The 18,208-nt window shown below is 38.4% G+C and overlaps 3 protein-coding genes across 3 annotated transcripts; 1 reads left to right on the forward strand and 2 right to left on the reverse strand.

Moving 5' to 3' along the window:
* The first annotated feature begins 7,196 nt into the window (after positions 1 to 7,196).
* LOTGIDRAFT_235647 (hypothetical protein) lies at positions 7,197 to 8,332 on the forward strand. Its single transcript, XM_009065068.1, has 4 exons — positions 7,197 to 7,386; positions 7,552 to 7,705; positions 7,789 to 7,917; positions 8,228 to 8,332. The coding sequence occupies exons 1-4, from the start codon at positions 7,228 to 7,230 to the stop codon at positions 8,299 to 8,301; spliced, it is 516 nt and encodes a 171-aa protein (XP_009063316.1). The 5' UTR covers positions 7,197 to 7,227; the 3' UTR covers positions 8,302 to 8,332.
* A 2,340-nt stretch (positions 8,333 to 10,672) lies between these two features.
* LOTGIDRAFT_130006 (hypothetical protein) lies at positions 10,673 to 11,437 on the reverse strand (the record flags this gene model as incomplete). Its single annotated transcript, XM_009065069.1, has 1 exon — positions 10,673 to 11,437. A coding segment is annotated over one exon (765 nt), but the record flags the coding sequence as incomplete, so codon positions are not given.
* A 4,230-nt stretch (positions 11,438 to 15,667) lies between these two features.
* LOTGIDRAFT_167579 (hypothetical protein) lies at positions 15,668 to 16,894 on the reverse strand (the record flags this gene model as incomplete). The annotated part of the gene is made up of 3 exons (XM_009065070.1): positions 15,668 to 15,894; positions 16,169 to 16,360; positions 16,675 to 16,894. The coding sequence occupies 3 exons, from the start codon at positions 16,892 to 16,894 to the stop codon at positions 15,668 to 15,670; spliced, it is 639 nt and encodes a 212-aa protein (XP_009063318.1).
* Positions 16,895 to 18,208: the final 1,314 nt, after the last annotated feature.

Raw genomic sequence — 18,208 nt, forward strand, 5'->3', positions numbered from 1 at the left:
TTATATTTGAGAGAGGTTTAGAACAATGTTACAGCATTCGTTGGCTTTTATTTAAGTTTTGAAATTTCATATCACTCAAACATGCCATTAAAATTAACTTAGAGAACTAACAAAACCGGTTTTATATTATCTTGTTTATGTACATTGTCTTGTAAGTAGATTACTCGTCTTCATTAGCCTATAAGGTGCTGAAAAGTAGGACGTAAAACTCCATTCATTTCATTTGTAAGTGGATAACAAGAAGTTATTCTTGATGGTTGTTCATCATCAGATAAATCACCCTAAAGTCAGCAACCCTTATCGCTTTTTAAAATCATAATCCAACATTCTGTTCGTATACTTTGTCAACAATATTATTGATGTCAAAAGAGAAGTCGGAGTTCTCTTTTAACAAGTACTACAGGTATGACGTTATTTAAACTGTGATATCAGCTGTATCTGGAAGAGACCGTCAACTTGTAATCTACCAGCACCAACCAACCGATTATACCCCTTTAAACAAAAGCTAGACTGTTTATCTCGCTCAGTTGACCATATAGAACATTACTTGGTAGAATTGATATAAAAGCTTTTATATTATAAACATACATACATACACAGAGTGGTACGCAATGACATGGGTTATTAAAGGAATTAATCAAGCGCAATTATCACTTAAAGGGAACTTCACGCTCGACCATTTAACCTCGACCAGTGCTTTCATTGTATCTCGATACACCCTAATACTAATACTAAGAATTGGAAATTAACTCTGTTCCATGTTATCTATAAGCTTATTTATAGCTCTGTGACCCCGGCCAGTGCTTTCATCGAGACTCGTCTCAACACACATCAATTTCATTGCGCAATGGCAGTATCTGTGGTTAGAATGACAGGCTGAAAACCCGCATTGAATCGACTGTTCTCTTAGACGTTTCAATGGAGTTTCACGTCGTATTGTCCTGTATCGTATTGGTCTTATTATAGCCTTCAATAAGGATCGGGGAAAGAAATATAAAGACATCTAAAAAAGTAATAAAAGAAATAAATAAGCGAGTAAGTTAGTTGCCTAGAGGTACAATAAGAGAAATACAAATGATTAATAGCCAGGTCGATTGTTCAATGTCTTGTATAATTTATGATTAACAATTCTTAGTTTACACTTTAATGAAACGTGAATTTTTACACCGCATCTAAGCCCTCTTCTCCCAAAAAAAAAAAACAACTTCAAACTGCGTACCAAGCCCAGAGCCTTAACATGTGGCGAACAATTTTATAACGTTTGATGTTAACATTGAACCATGCATCTGCCAAAGTTTGAGTATTAAATTTAACTGCAGGAATCTCCAGAAAATACCTACAGATACCAATGCATATACGCCATATTTTCGCTGTAACAGACCCCAATCCCCAAAAACCACCGCAATTTCCGTCCAAAAACTTCAATTCATCTATATTCAACACCCGAATATCCATATTTCCTTGAAATGAGGTCCCTTGAATTCATAATTTCATGGTTTCAAAAATTACTAATAATACGGTTCGACATGTGACTTCTAATAATAATACGATATAGAATAATCTGTATATAAACATTGTTATTATTGCTAAGTATATATTACATGTATTGGTTTGTACTGTCGTGGACTAGATCCATACAGTTATACTAACGAACAACGATCAACATCAAACTAAGGCGCTCTGGACTCTGGTATGTTGTTTTGTTTTTATGGTAGAGATCTTAGGCAATGGTGAATCATTAGATAAGATCGAGTTAGGACCACATATAAGTCAGCAGGTATCTACCTTGGCACAGGTTTTGCCGTCCTTTGAATCTTTGGATGTCGGTGATGTGGTTCCAACCACAGATTGTCATAGGCATTGTCGTTCTTGAATCATTACGAAAGGGAGGAGGGAGGGGTCGGGTCAGCAGGAATCGTAGGAATCGGTGTTCCTCGAAACAGATTGCCAAGGGGTTGACAGACACTTCTTGCAAATTGACAAATATAGGAGGTGGTTGGTATAGGGGAAAGAGTTTGACCATCTTCTATATGTAAAATGACGAATGTATGAGTGAGGCAAAATGGAAAGGTCCAGCCAGGGTGGGTGCATAAATCTAAACGAATAAGCAAACCTTGGTGGCTGACCTAACGAATTCGACAAGACACCGAGAAAAAATACAATTATCACCCGACAACATTATAGCTGGTCAACAAAAGAAAAAGATAATTATACATTTCAAATTATCTATTTTGACATTTTCTTGTTTTTCTCCTTTTTTCTCTCTCGTCTTTTTTTCCCTTGCAAATTGATGATAGAAATCAGTGAAGTGAACCAATACAGGTCAGTTTACACCAACCCTTGATAAACTCTAGCTCGAGATACCCTCAAAACCATAGTGTGAATAATGAACGCAACACAATTCTTTTCTTATTCGCAACCATAAACAACTTTTAATCACTATGGTGTGAGGGCATCTATACCAATGACTAACTTGGGCCTAGTTGGACATAAAACTCCATTTCATTTCATTAGTCTAATAAGATACAGAACAGTAGGATATAAAACTCCATTTCATTTCATTAGTCTAATAAGATACAGAACAGTAGGATATAAAACTCTATTTCATTTCATTAGTCCAATAAGATACAGAACAGTTCTTAGGATATAAAACTATATTTCATTTCATTAGTCCAATAAGATACAGAACAGTAGAATATAAAACTCTATTTCATTTCATTAGTCCAATAAGATACAGAACAGTAGAATATAAAACTCCATTTCATTTCATTAGTCCAATAAGATACAATACAGTAAGATATAAAACTCTATTTCATTTCATTAGTCCAATAAGATACAGAACAGTAGGATATAAAACTCTATTTCATTTCATTAGTCCAATAAGATACAGAACAGTAGAATATAAAACTCCATTTCATTTCATTAGTCCAATAAGATACAATACAGTAAGATATAAAACTCTATTTCATTTCATTAGTCCAATAAGATACAGAACAGTAGGATATAAAACTCTATTTCATTTCATTAGTCCAATAAGATACAGAACAGTAGAATATAAAACTCTATTTCATTTCATTAGTCCAATAAAGAACAGTAGAATATAAAACTCCATTTCATTTCATTAGTCCAATAAAGAACAGTAGGATATAAAACTTAATTTAATTCAATTCAAATAAATCGTGTCCCTTTAAGGCCAATATTGTCTGTAAACGATATAAAAATATTTGAAGTTTTGAGTTTTTTGACTTGATGACCCCGTGAACCCATTACTCGTCTTGTCATTTAACACTTCGTTGACTTGTAGTTTTAAACCATTACGATACAGTGGAAGTCAGTTGACGATTGTGTGTCTTAGTCGATTGGATTTAGATGTTGAACTTCGACAATTATTTGGATCAGGCCTTAGACAAATTGTGAGTGGTTTTTTTTATGTGTATTTGTTTAAACCCTAAATGTTCTAAACGCTTTGGATTATAAGAATATGACCTCAATTCGTTGCATATCTATCATTTGAATCTGAGATGTCTAAAGTCTTTTACTATATTTTTCATTTGTGATAATTGGATGAGATCGGCCCTGACACTTTCATTCTTTCTGCGTTTATATATTCATATTTTGATAAAGAATGGGGACAAAAGGTTTGAGCGATATTTTAATAAGGATATCAATTTAAGTTCTTAGTGATCCTTTGAAATAAGTCTGTTAAAGGGGAGAGGGGGTACAGTGTCCCCCGCCTCTCCTACCTCAGCGAATTATTGTTCGGCAAGCAATAGAAATATTTGGGTAGAACAATTGTTCTTTTCAGCAATGCGAAAATATACACCCCGTCTTCCCTGAGATTATTTACAGCTACAAATAGTCTATGAACTATAATATAGAAAGCATAGCATCTAGGACTAGGCCTAAAGCTTTGACCTGACCTAGCATAAAGGGACGCTACTCTGTAAGGAGTATTACAGACCACATCTAACTTTGTATTTGATGAAACAATCATTTTTGATATTTTTAAGGATATTTTTGGTTTCCCTAACAGCAACACATACGTAGCCGAATCATAACCCCCGTAATCTAGCTATAGTATCAACATTATTGGATTTGCTAATATCACAGTGTTCACGATAATGAGGATAAAATTGGACAAGACAAGACATAGTGTTATTTTGTGTTAAGGTCAGGGATATGTTTGGAGTGCATCACCAGTGACCCTTCTACAACCAGCCCCCTCTTTCTCTCAACAGCCAATAAAAATTCATCTCCTTGGTATTTTTTATTTATTTAGGTTTACGAGTATATCAATTTACACTGTAATTGAATACCTTGTAAAATATTTCACAGAAAGGCTAGAGAAAACTCAGGACAAAGTTGGGAGGTATTTAGGTAGGCTAATAGTGCTTATTTTGTTTGTCTCTATCATTCGATTGGAAAATTGGAATGGAGCAAATTGATGCTAGTAGTGCTCTCACAAAACCTCTATTATCTTTATACTTTCAGTGACGATAGTCGAACAAACTCATCAATATGCACATGAACGAAAAATCAGAAAATGAAATCAAGATCAGATTGTTTGACAACGCCACCATCTTTATTAAAGTCACATGTGGTATCCTACTTCTTTGCTTAATCATGCACATAGTGGCTTTAAGCACTTCATATTGGATGGTCGCTTACGTCAAAGACACTGTGTGGTGGCACGAAGGTCTCTGGCAGAGCTGTTATCAGAACATAATCACAGAGGAATGGGCCTGTGGGTCGTACGAAGCCTTACATCACACTGGTGATCTACCAGGTAATAAACTTTCATTGAAATTTCATTGGTATTCCATTGAGTTTTATTGAGATATCCTGATTTGTTAATGGATTTCATTGAAATTTCATTTGATTCTTCGATATTTCATTGATATTTCATAGGAATTGCTTATTATTAGTATATTTCATAAGCAAACGGTTGATATTTCATTGTGGGCTATTTAATTGAAATAACGTATTCTCTTAGGTCTATATTTAATTTAATATTGCTTGGAAATCATTGAAATTTGTTTTTATTTAATAATCATTAATTAATTCGAGATTTACTCCTTTATTTCAGACTGGTTCCATGCAACTCAAGGTCTAGCGATCCTGGCACTGATAAGTTTGGTGCCTGCCAACTTTCTGACTGTACTGTTCGCCATGCTGCCAAAACTCAGCGGTAGAAAATTCTGCTCTATCTTATCTATTGCTACCTGTATAGCCTCCGGTAGGTAACCATAGCAACTAGATACATACCTAGAATTATCCATAAACAGGCACCGATTTCATTGTCAAAGCTAATTTCAGTTACCTATCTGCTAAACATGCCCAAAAATTCATGATGTCGAGCATCTAACCGAGCAAAACCATCATGCAGAGACAATATCCATAATCAGAACCTTGTTCATGATGCCGACCAAAGAACTTTACCTATTGTAAGACAAATTGTGCCGTGATAAACCATATTATTAGCACATGCTCAGTTTATCATCCACAGTCATTAACTAACATTGTCCTTTCAAATTCAAAATTCAGAGGTTGGCATTTGCTTGTTGTATGGAGAGTCATACCCACATAAATGTATCTTTCAACCACTTTCTATTGCAGGAGTATTGTTACTTTTGGTGATTACAGTTTATGGAGCGAGTTACCCACAAAATAACACAGAACAAATCTCGGCAATGATAGACTATAGTCAAAATTTTCATTTTTGTTTCGCTTTTGAAATCCTGACGCTGATTGGTTGCGTTGCGTCCACCATTTTGCTTATTTTAGACTATCGTACATCTATTATATTATAAATGTAATTCATGAAACAACAGACTGTGATTTCGTACAAGTGAATCCGTGTACGTCATACTACTCCAATGGGTATCCGATGCACATGTTTGACCTACTTCAAGAATAAAGTCGTGCGATATTTAAAAACTGTAAAATATAGTGTGTATATATTACTTATCTTATCATTTCTCTCATTTTAAACAATTAAGATGCATTATGGTCATGGTTGCGCGAAATCGGGACAACTAATTTGGAGATGGGGTTAAAAAATACCAGCGATCAGTAAAAATAAATTTGGTATGTTTTATAATAAAGTTAATGTAATTAATGTATAAAAATGAATTGAATTATATCAGCAAAGTAAGCGATCTTCTTTAAAGAAATTTGGTATGTAATTTTGTAATAAAGTAAAGTAGAAGTATTGAGTATATAACAATGGTATGAATTGTGTATTTTTGTATAAATATTGAGATATATTCGTTCAATCAATCATTGTATATTATAATATTGTTAGATACGACATGTAGACCTCCTCCATCATTATTCATTATACTCAACATGCAGTCAAAATACTACTGGTTTTTTAATGAGGAATAAACCAGACACATATTATTAAAAACGCGGGAAAATGACACAAACATGCTCCGAATAAAACATCATGGGGAATTAATTGCTAGAACATAGATTTCCACCGCATCTTCGCCTGGTGGTACGACAAAGCATGGCAAAGATGGCTGAGAAGTTGCCTTGTTGCATCTACGTATATTCGCCTATTAAATCATTAAAGAAGATGGCTGCAATTAGCAAGCAAATTAAATGTTCGTTGCTTACTTAAAAGTTCACGAATTTGTTGTTACCTCCCTTAATATATGTATATATCTATATAATTCTCTTGATAAATAAGAAATACGTGAAAATATGAAAATAACTGGCTTGAGATCGAACCAGATGTGTGAATCATACATTTTTTAACACACGGACATGAAATGTGAAGAAGCAGAGTTATTCTTATAATGATCCATTTGAGAGTTTAGCCATGCTAAATTGTAACATTTTTTGACATGCCAAGAGATAGCACAAGCAGATATAGCACATGATACACAGGTTATGTCCCACACCATACCAAAGACACAACCGAAGATTACCGATATAGCGTTCTGATCGGATGAAGCTAATAAATACAAATTTAATTGTGGTCTGTTGTAAACTCAGTGTGACAAAGTGACCGCCCTTATTGTTAGTCTTTTCAGCGTAAAATAGATCACATGGGATTACCCGACCTTAACTGACCTCTTAACGGAATACAAGATATGGTGTTTTTTCTTTGACACGCACCTGTTCCGTTCTCAATACGATAAAATATAATTATACTGGTCCGAGGCTATAAGATCAATATCCCTATTACAAATTACACTAGTTGGTAACATATTGAGAAAGATGTTATTTGTTGTCGTCCTCTTAGCTGCTATTGCTTCTACTCAAGCTATCGTCTGCGCGCCATTTTTATGCAATGGCGCCACTTTTGACGCGACGCAGTGCAAAGGCGGGGTGATTAAAGATGGTGGTTTTTGTCGATGTACAGACGCATGTGCTAAGGTAGGTTGTATCAGCAGGAGAAAATGATTCGGTGTACGGTGCAGTGATTGGATCCATAGGCTACCTCGTACGTAGCGATTGATCCACACCATACACCACAACGACGGACACTGTACCTCGTCTACCTTAAGACGTAAAACTCCCCTCTGTTTCATGTTGTTACAGGTAGAAGGTGAAATGTGTCAACTGGAACGTGCTATATTTGGTGGAGTACCACTGGGAGATTGCGACAATGGTCTGAAGTGTACTTCCGGTTCGGACGGCCACAATCCATTTGGACGAGGAGTCTGTGCCAAGGACGTCACTAAACGCTCTGTGGGTAGGTGCTTTAAATTTTCATTGAACCTTAGGACACTATACTTCTGTTAGTCTCAAACTCTAGTATAGGTTTTTTTACTACAGGTTCATCAAGAACTGAATGCGAACAGAAGAGAATATCAGCCATGATTTCAATGGCAATCTGGCAGGGAAAATGGACACCGAGATGTGATACAGACGGCAACTTTTTCCCACACCAATGTGACAATACCGGTAGGCTAAATATAATTTAGGCTTAAAGATGGGTCTCCTTATTTTAAGGCTTAAGGCTTCAAGTCCCTCGGCGGTCTATGCACACGGCATTGCCTGTCTTCATTCGACAATTATGAAACTGGAAAAGGAGGACCTACGATGTCGTTTCTTGAGCCCAATGAGGTGTAAAGAAGTTAATTTCATTTCATTTATAAACCCATCAATACAGAATAGTAGGACATAAAACTCCATTTCATTTTAATGACCAATCATGGGATACATTAATAATAAAAAGGATGTAGGACTCCAGTCCATTTCATTTCGATTCCAGGTTCCTGTTTCTGCGTGGAGAAGATCAGTGGTAAAATCTTGACCACCAAGTCTCGAGACAATGTTCCTTGTTAACACAAAACTGGAAATAAAACTCAATAAATTTACACATGTGTTTGCTTTTCTTTGCTTTTTGAATTTTTGTTGCGATGAAAGAATGGTTTATTGGGCTATTGTACATGTTAATAAACCGTTAATTTAATGACTTAAATGTGGCCTGACTATGATTCAATTTTCATTCTAGAGTTATCGTCGTCCGTACATTGATTTCAGAGTATGACAACCATCCCTCAATTCGTTTGTTCACTGTCACCTTCAATGTGATAGTCATTTTAAATCTTAAAAAGAATTTATGACTGTTTTTTTTCTTTATAATATCGCATATTTTGAATGAAATTTGTCAAATAAGCAGACACAATTCTGACTTCAAAATGCGTCACCATAACAATGGCCATTTCACTTGTTTTTATTGGCTGTCGCGACTTCGGTTTACCTCGTCAGATTATTAGGTAAAAAAGAACACCAAAACCTCTGGTTCTCAGCAACGCACTAAAAACAACTCCAGAAATATCGTTCACAGCTTTGAAAAGTCTTAGCTAACGAGGGTCTCTCCCACTCCTCCCTAATATTTCATCTGTTCAATAAAATATTTCCTTACTATATGCTAAGAATTTTGGGATATTCATTATTAAAAAAAGGGCATTTATTGTCTGTCCAATTGTAAAAGTGTTTTTGATTAGTTGGCATAAATTATATGACATCTTTTGACGTTTTTTGGCTACATACATCATAATTAAGTCATCTGGAACAGAATCAATTGAATCGGACAGATCAATGTACATGCACTTCTATATTCACCAAGCCTCCAACGACCTCATCCTGTCGAGACGTTATACAGCAACTATATAATTGACGGGTAAATGAATTCAAGATGAAAATTCGAAACTATTAAAGTCGGAAGTGATAATAAATTTATCAAAATGAGCTGAAATAGATATTCTATTTACAGATACAGAAACACTATAGACATCACGAGGAAGGAGTCTAAGGACTCATTAAAGTATATTCTTGACGACATTTTCAAATTTTGGGGATTGAACATTGAGCAAGTCCTCTGTTTCAGCGCGGATACGTTTGATTCACAGTGTTTAAATATCTAGGCTTCGCTTTGGCTGATATGAAATAACATTGGAGTATTCACGGATTATCTTATAGTATCGTGGATTAAAGGATTAATTCTAATATTCGAAAAACACCCAAGGTTCGTTGAACCAACCAGACATTGAGAAGTAGGACGTTAAACCACATTTCCTTTAATTTTATTTCATATCTACATATATATCGGAAACGCTGAAAGGATAATAGGAAATGTGCTGAAAATACCAGAAACTGTTCTACACTCTAAGATTATAGAGACATGATAACAGCTTGCCAATTTGTGCTTCAGGAATTTTGTGGTTCGTGTTCCATTCCCAGATCCAAACATCAAAATTGTGGATTGTTGCATCGTTGAAACTTTCAAACTTTGATCAGAATAGATAAAGGGTTGTTATTAAGTTATTAAAAGACATCCATAGGATATTGGAACTGTATTGGACGCAACAATGTTGAGTTGGCTGGTCCTCTACCTCCTTGCTGAATTCAGCATTCACTCAGGTATGTGGTTCAAGTATTTAAGCATCAGCTTGAAGACAAGCTCCCTGCCCTGGACCTTCTCAAAATTCAGTTCTTGATTCAACACTGATGCTACTCGGCGATTAAAATTGTCCCCAGAGCATCCCTTCTGGAGAATCCATGTAGATGTAGTAGTTTAACCCTCTTACTAAAGATGTCTACTCTTTCTAAGCACCTGCTGTCACCTTGTAACTGTGATTTGCAACTCGTCATCCCTTTCGGAGTGTCCACATAGAAAGAGTCTTGGCATCTTCTAAATGTTATTGTTCTCTTTCTTTCTGAACACCCGACGACAAGAATTGTGCTCTGGGCATTCCTTTCGGAGAGTCCAAATAGAAAGGGGCTTATACTCTCCTTGAGGGGCATGTTTACTCTTTCCGAACACCCGAGGACACTCTGTGAATAGAACTCGGCTTTGGATCTTTAGTCTCCTCTGGAAGCTGTGTATCATTCGAGAAAATCAAGAGCGCCCTGATTCAGTCATTCCTAGGTGCGTCAAATAGTCTTCACTTTCTCAAATCTTCCCATCCTTTATTTCAGGCGAATCATTTGTCATCCAGCCAGTTATAATATCAGATCCTGGTCCAGGTGGTATTTATCCAGACACATCACTCTCGTCAGGTTCGACGATAGAGCAACCAGAGATCAAACTCGAAATGTTTGGAATGGCTGCTCCTAAGGACACGGCGCCCGGATCATTTGTTCCCCCGACATTAACGCAAAATGGACAATACGGATCACCGGAAATGATGAATGGACAACTCGGATCATCTTATATGGTGAACACCGGACAAGTTGTGTCACCGGATATGATGAACAATGGACAAATGGGACCACCGGATATGATGAACATGAACAGTGTACAAGTTGTGTCACCGGATATGATGAACAATGGACAAATGGGACCACCAGATATGATGATCATAAGCAATGGACAAGTGTCACCGGATATGATGAACAATGGGCAGTTTGGTCCACCGGATATGATGAACATGAACAATGGGCAGTTTGGGCCACCGGATATGATGAACATAAACAATGGACAAATGGGGCCAACGGATATGATGAACATGAACAATATACAAGTTGTGCCATCGGATATGATGAACATGAACAACGGACAGATGGGGCCAGCGGATATGATAAACAATGGACAAATGGGGCCAGCGGATATGATGAACAATGGACAAATGGGGCCAGCGGATATGATGAACAATGGACAAATGGGGCCACCGGATATGATGAACATGAACAATGTACAAGTTGTGTCACCGGATATGATGAACATGAACAATGGACAGTTTGGGTCACCGGATATGATGAACAATGGACAAATGGGGCCACAGGATATGATGAACATGAATAACGTACAAGTTGTGACCACAGGGCATGATGAACATGAACAATGGACAGTTTGGATCACCGGATATGATGAACAATGGACAAGTTGGGTCACCGGATATGATGAATATGAACAATGTACAGTTTGGGTTACCGGATATGACGAACATGAACAATGGACAAATGGGGCCACCGGATATGACGAATATGAACAGTGGTCAGTCCGGACCAATGATGAATACTGTATTTGGTCAACAACCGGGAATGATGAATAACGGACAATATATGCAGGGGACAGTTCCCAATAGTGGTCTTAAACTTTCGGGTGCGACTAGTGCACAGAAAGGAACAGTTCCCAATAGTGGTCTTAACCTTTTGGGTGCGACTAGTGGACAGGCAGGGACCCAAGCAAATACTTTATTAGTTAAACCCGAGCCGAAACCCACCACACCTAATCCATCTCCCGGATTTCCATCTTTCGACGATCGTTTCCACCTCGGCTTACCAACTACCACTCCTATGCCCGCGGAGTACGAAGCCCCCGAGATTCCTGAAGTTCCACCTAAGAGTAACACTACGAGTCAACAACCAACACAGAAGACAGTAGCCACGAACAGCTCAACCAACAGTGTGATTTCTCCTGCGAATCCTATAGACCTTCTGAATCAGATGGCACCGCTAACCAACCCACAAAACGGGATGACCAAATCAAACTTGGCGTCGTTGAGGAGTACATGGAATTTACCTCAAAAATCCCAACAAGGCGTGGCTGTGCCAATGCCTCAAATGGGTGCAGAGATTTACACGCAGGTAGGACCCACAGCGCAATCCGGACCGGGGGCATACAAATTCAATGAATTATCCCAAACATCAAACCAAGGCGTGGCGGTGCCAATGCCTCAAATTGATGCAGAGATTTACACGCAAAGAGGACCCACAGCCCAATCAGGGCCAGGACCATACAACTTCAATGAATTATCCCAAACATCAAACCAAGCCATGGCCGCGCCAATGCCTCAAATTGGTGCAGAGATTTACACGCAAAGAGGACCCACAGCGCAATCAGGGCCAAGGCCATACAACTTCAATGAATTATCCCAAGCATCAAACCAAGCCGTGGCCGCGCCAATGCCTCAAATTGGTGCAGAGATTTACACGCAAAGAGGACCCACAGCCAAATCAGGGCCAGGGCCATACAACTTCAATGAATTATCCCAAACATCAAACCAAGCTGTGGCCGCGCCAATGCCTCAAATTGGTGCAGAGATTTACACGCAAAGAGGACCCACAGCCAAATCAGGGCCAGGGCCATACAACTTCAATGAATTATCCCAAACATCAAACCAAGCCGTGGCCGCGCCAATGCCTCAAATTGGTGCAGAGATTTACACGCAAAGAGGACCCACAGCGCAATCAGGACCAGGGCCATACAAATTCAATAAATTATCCCAAGCATCAAACCAAGGCATGGCCGCGCCAATGCCTCAAATGGCTGCAGAGATTTATACGCAAAGAGGACCCACGGCGCAATCAGGGCCAGGGCCATACAAATTCAATGAATCACCTAAGAAATCAAACCAAGGCGTACCTCAAATGGGTGCTCAGGTGTATAAGCAGGGAGAACCCGCCGTGCAATCGGGAGCTTACAAATTCAATGACCGCGGAATCGGAAGTGCTGCACCAACACAAAATTCCCAATCTCAAAACATGCAGAGTCAAGGCTCGAGACAAACAGCCGTAATGTCGCCAGCCTTCAACGACCGCGGAGTGCAGCCGCCCATCATGAAGTATCCCAATCCGCAAAATTCTCGGAATAATTTCAAGCAACAAAACCTCGGAGATAGCGTCAATTTACCAAACAATCACCATTTTGGGAAGACCAATAGTGAGCTTAAGCAACGAAATACGGCACCTCTCAACAGACCAAGCTCACAAAGTGTTGGGGCGGGAGCAAAGAGCACTAAACTAAAAATTGAGTATCCGTCCTCTGGGAAATCTTTTATGAATCCTTACGCTACGTCCTCTTCCAATTCTTTTCCGAACTCTAAATCGAATGACCAGGCATCAATTCCACTTGGTGTTCTGGATCAGGTTTCCGCATTGCTTTCAGACGTACAGCAAAGTGGCAAACAGAAGGCAACTAAAATGCGGACAGAGCCACAAGTGATAGCCGACCGAAAACCTGTTAGTTCGTTTGATTATCGTCTTATAAAGAACCGACAACTGCCAACCAATAGTCCTGGTAGTTCTCTTGGCAGCGTAAAGCCCCCGGAAACATCCTCGCCTGACGCGTTTGTTAATACTGATTTTTCGTCGTTTGGGAGAAAATCTCCTTCCAACCAGCCAGATACGCCAAATTCTTCCCGAAATGGAGATGCGTCTAACATCGGCGACAGGTCAAACGCATTTAGAAACCCGACTCCCGCTAACTCAGCAAATATTCCTTTACGAGTGAGATCTTCGTCTGCTTTTCCGAAAGTGTCCCGGTCTTTCGGAAGAACAGCATCTTCCGACTCGACACCTAACACAGACTCTTTCAGAAACAGAGCTCCATCGATGCAAAGGTCCGCCCCAGTAAAATCTTCCAGATCTCGGGTCCCGTCAAATTCGTTAGGAAACAGAGGACCTGCAAACTTGGCAACTAGATCAAACCCTACTGGAAACAGGGTTGCGTCCAATACGCAAGGTAGATCTAACGCATATGGGAACAGTGGTAGACCTACGTCCAATACGCAAGATAGATCTAACGCATATGGAAACAGTGGTAGACCCGCGTCCAATACGCAAGGTAGATCTAACGCATATGGAAACAGTGGTAGACCTCAGTCCAATACGCAAGGTAGATCTAACGCATATGGAAACAGTGGTAGACCTCAGTCCAATACGCAAGGTAGATCTAACGCATATGGAAACAGTGGTAGACCTACGTCCAATGCGCAAGACATGTCTAACGCATATGGAAACAGTGCTGCGTCTAATACGCAAGACATATCTAACGCATATGGAAACAGTGGTAGGCCTACGTCCAATGCGCAAGACATGTCTAGCGCATATGGAAACAGTGCTGCGTCTAATACGCAAAGCACATCAAACGCATATGGGAACAGTGCTTCGTCCAATACGCCAGATTTGACCTACCATCCAATATATAATGAACCTTCTCAACCAGATGCCTCTGCCAATGACCAGCTGGATCCACAAGATCCGAACACGGTGAGAGTTTCCCTTAAACCAGGATCCAGTGCGCGTATTCTTAGCAAACAGGGGATAATAATAGAGGCTCCAACACAACCTACCCGTCGAACTGAACCTCAGTCGTCCAAACCCGCTAACCAGCAAAGGTCCTTGGTTCGCAGTTCTGTATCTAACGCACGCAACCCTTTTCGTGCCGGTTCCAGCCGTCCGCCGCAAACCAGTAACAAAGACAATGGCTTAAATTCATACTCAAATACTCAAAACTCTAGAACCCGAACCGTTGGAGATATCATGGTCGCAACAGGAAGTAGAAATTCAAACACCGGAAGGTTCCCCCCAAGACAAGGTTCATCTCAAACTAAAGCTAGTGACACTCCATTGCGGTTAGCGTCCAAAGATTTAGCTAAAGATCTTGCCAACTCCAGAGCATCGTCAACATCAGCATTCCAATACACGGACTTAGATCCGAATTCGCTTGCCGGGCAGTTATCAGCACCATTACCATCGCAGTCTACGGTATCACGAACTCAACAAAACAACATGGATCGACAAAATTCAAACGGTCCACAGCTGGTACCTAATTCTTACACATTTAATTTTTGAAGGAAAGGGTATTATAAGCGTAACATAAGGAGGAACCTAGAGGAGCCTAGAGGTGATGGTGCCCTCCTTTTTTCAATTACTGGGCTTCGGGGTTTGGTGACAACTTGTGATAAAATGTAAATATCTGTAATAAATGTCCAAAATTTGTGTCTTGTGTTCATCAAACATATATGTGGGGCAATCTGATATATTACAGTATACTTCTGTGTATTATGCGCACCTTTGTATAGTACGCACATAAAGTAAACCCCAGTAGATAGCGCGCACCTGCATAAAATACACACCTGTATAGAAAACATTCGTATACAGTATGCATATTTGTATAGTACACACCTTCGTAAACCTCATAAACATATTGAAATGTTGGTGGTGTTGGTATATGATCTGTTTATTTTGTACTACATTACAGTTCATTTGTGTTCCTGACGAAGAAAAAAACCCTGAAACATTCTAATGAAACTATTCAAAGAAATAACTTGTGGTGGTTTATTTTAACTGGATTTTTTTGCTCAATTTTTGCCTGTCACACCCGACTTTGGTTGTGTGTTTAGAAAGAACATAAACAATCTAAGGCTTTAACACATTATTGAAATTGAAAGAGTTTACTACAGACAATCATTATCAAATTCTAAATAGTCTTTTCACAAATAAACTTCAAAGGATTAATACAGTAATAATCCCAAAATTTCCCTTCTTTTAGTACCCCACAATCGTCATGTTTGCCATAAGAATGAAAAGAAGGCTCACCAGGATACCATCTAGGATCGTATCGACTCAGTATGTCATCATCAAGCCAGTAGGATACATTATTATCATATTTATCCCGAAAACCGATCCACCATTGATCATAAATACCTTAAAAACACAAACAAATATTAGATGTTATACTGATTTAATGGGTCATGGAATTGAGGTGTCATCAAGAATACTTCCTGCCGACGACAAAGATGATGATGATGATGATGATGATGTTGTTGCTGATGATGACGATTACTTTCAAGATGAAGGAGGAGGAGGAAAAGGATGTTGTTGTCACAGAATGATGGCATTAACAACGATGATGATGGTGGTGAATGAAGGATGCGTGGTTGTGTGATTGATGATGATGATGATGATGATGATAACTTACTCAGTCGGTCTGTAATATACTGGTTTATCATATTAGTTTTCTCTATCGTTTTAAATTGAATCAGAAATCCACCTTCTGCCTGACAAACAGTTTGAGCATCAAACCAATGCGGGGTATAAGAGATAAATTTCACACAAGCCTTGGTTGTTCCCATTGTAATGTATTTATACTCATCTAACAGTGGACAGTTAACTAAAAATATAGACCAATAACTGATTACTTGATGCCAATCGTTGCAATCTGACAAAAATGACATTTTATGTCTGGCCCTAAAGGTGTTGATATCCCATCCGTATATCACACCCGAAGATCTTGTTGAGTCATAATCCAACTAGCGAACAGATTGTGTTGGCATGGTGGCAGGTTCATGTGGTCAGAATAGGCTCTGGAGGTCAAAATACCATACCAAATATGGAGTCCAGATAGCAAACATATTGTAATGACTTAAGTAGTTGTCTGTGGTCAAAATGGGGTCAAATGGAATACAAAGATATAAACACACTTACTGTTTTTCATATAAAACCTAGTAGGAGAAATCGGTGGGGTTCCTGTATAGAATTCAGACACCAAGTTACAACTGGAAGTTAGTTCGTTATAAGTGAAGGCAACACATCCTTCTCGACAGTGAATGCTACAGGATAGAATTCCCTTTGGGGTAAGAAAAGATACCGAGCTGTAAGGAATGCTGGTTATAATGATGGTGTACAGGCTTGTCAATATCTCCATGTCTTTTGAAATGGTATCACCAACTAGCGTTTCCCATTGTTTACTTTGGTGATTAATTTGTTCTGGTTGGTTGGTAGACAACTCCTCCTCCACCTAACTGATATCGCACTTTAGGTTGTTTGGTAGATGGCAAGTTTACGTTCTCCTCCAGCTAACTGATATCGAACTTTCGGTTGTTTGTAAGATGGCAAGTTTACTTCCGCTTCCAGTTACCTGATATGGCAGGTTAGTTGGTTGGCGTTGAGGAACACAACTTTTTTCTATCCAGAATATGAAACACTGTTTCTCAAAAAATCTTTATCGTTAGTCTAGCTGTTTAATGTACGCTAATGACAAATTCTCTCTTATTCAATTGGAAACATAATTTTACATAAAAACAGGAAGTTGGATATTTGAACTAACTCTTCTACTTCACAATTTATACCGACAGGTATCCAGCAGAAAATAAAAATGGTTATCACATAACGTGAAAGAAAGGAGATGAAAATTTGTAAAATATTTTCTTCGCAAATAAAAGACTGGATTTGCTTCTTTGGTAGAAACAAAACAAAAGATAGATCTGAAAGAATGAATGGGGATTATGGTAATCATCTTCACAATGTCAAGCTATTACAAACCACGTATAATACCTTGACTACAATAGCCACTGATTACATTGGTGCGATTGGATATACGCTGGAGAATACAGCCAATCAAAGCTCTCGATTACATGTACAACTAAATTGTTTACAGTTTTTCTGCCGTGGGCGCTGATTGGCTGTATTCGCTGTCATACAATCCAATCAAATCGCTCCATTTACATTATCTTATTGCAGTCAAGGTATTAGACAGAGGTCATAATAGCTTGACATTGTGAAGATGATGGTATATATACTCTAAAGAATCTTTTGTTTCTTCTATATACAATAGCTCATAAACACTCGGCGTGCAATAATGAAAAGAAATGTCTTTTATACTCCTGATTGGAAAAAGGGTGGCACTAAAAGCTTAAGCTCTATGGAAATCGTTATTTATTTGTTCTAAATCATTTATACGTTCTAAATCATCATTTATATGTTCTAAATCGTCATCAAAAGTAACTCGACAGTTTCAGTAAAGCTGTAGAGATCTGAACAATGGACCGTTTGGTATAAATTCTGTTTTCTAAAGTATCATTTAAGTTTTTTTTTTTCTATTTCTGCTTATTGTATTAATCAACAACACATGCCTAATAAAATCAGTACAAGAAAGAGCTGTTTTAAAAATAAACCATATAAAAATAAATAAATCTTTTTCAACAAAAGTTACAATATACATGTTCATGATATCAATAGG

Source organism: Lottia gigantea (genome assembly GCF_000327385.1).
Source record: "Lottia gigantea unplaced genomic scaffold LOTGIsca_67, whole genome shotgun sequence".
Classification (NCBI taxonomy): Eukaryota; Metazoa; Mollusca; class Gastropoda; family Lottiidae; genus Lottia; species Lottia gigantea.

Bases quoted from the DNA above. Each gene is read 5' to 3' on its own strand.
- LOTGIDRAFT_235647 (XM_009065068.1), top strand. From the start codon at position 7,228: ATGTTATTTGTTGTCGTCCTCTTAGCTGCTATTGCTTCTACTCAAGCT. The intron at 7,387-7,551 runs GTAGGTTGTATC...ATGTTGTTACAG, and splicing joins GTACAGACGCATGTGCTAAG to GTAGAAGGTGAAATGTGTCA. The intron at 7,918-8,227 runs GTAGGCTAAATA...TTTCGATTCCAG, and splicing joins ACACCAATGTGACAATACCG to GTTCCTGTTTCTGCGTGGAG.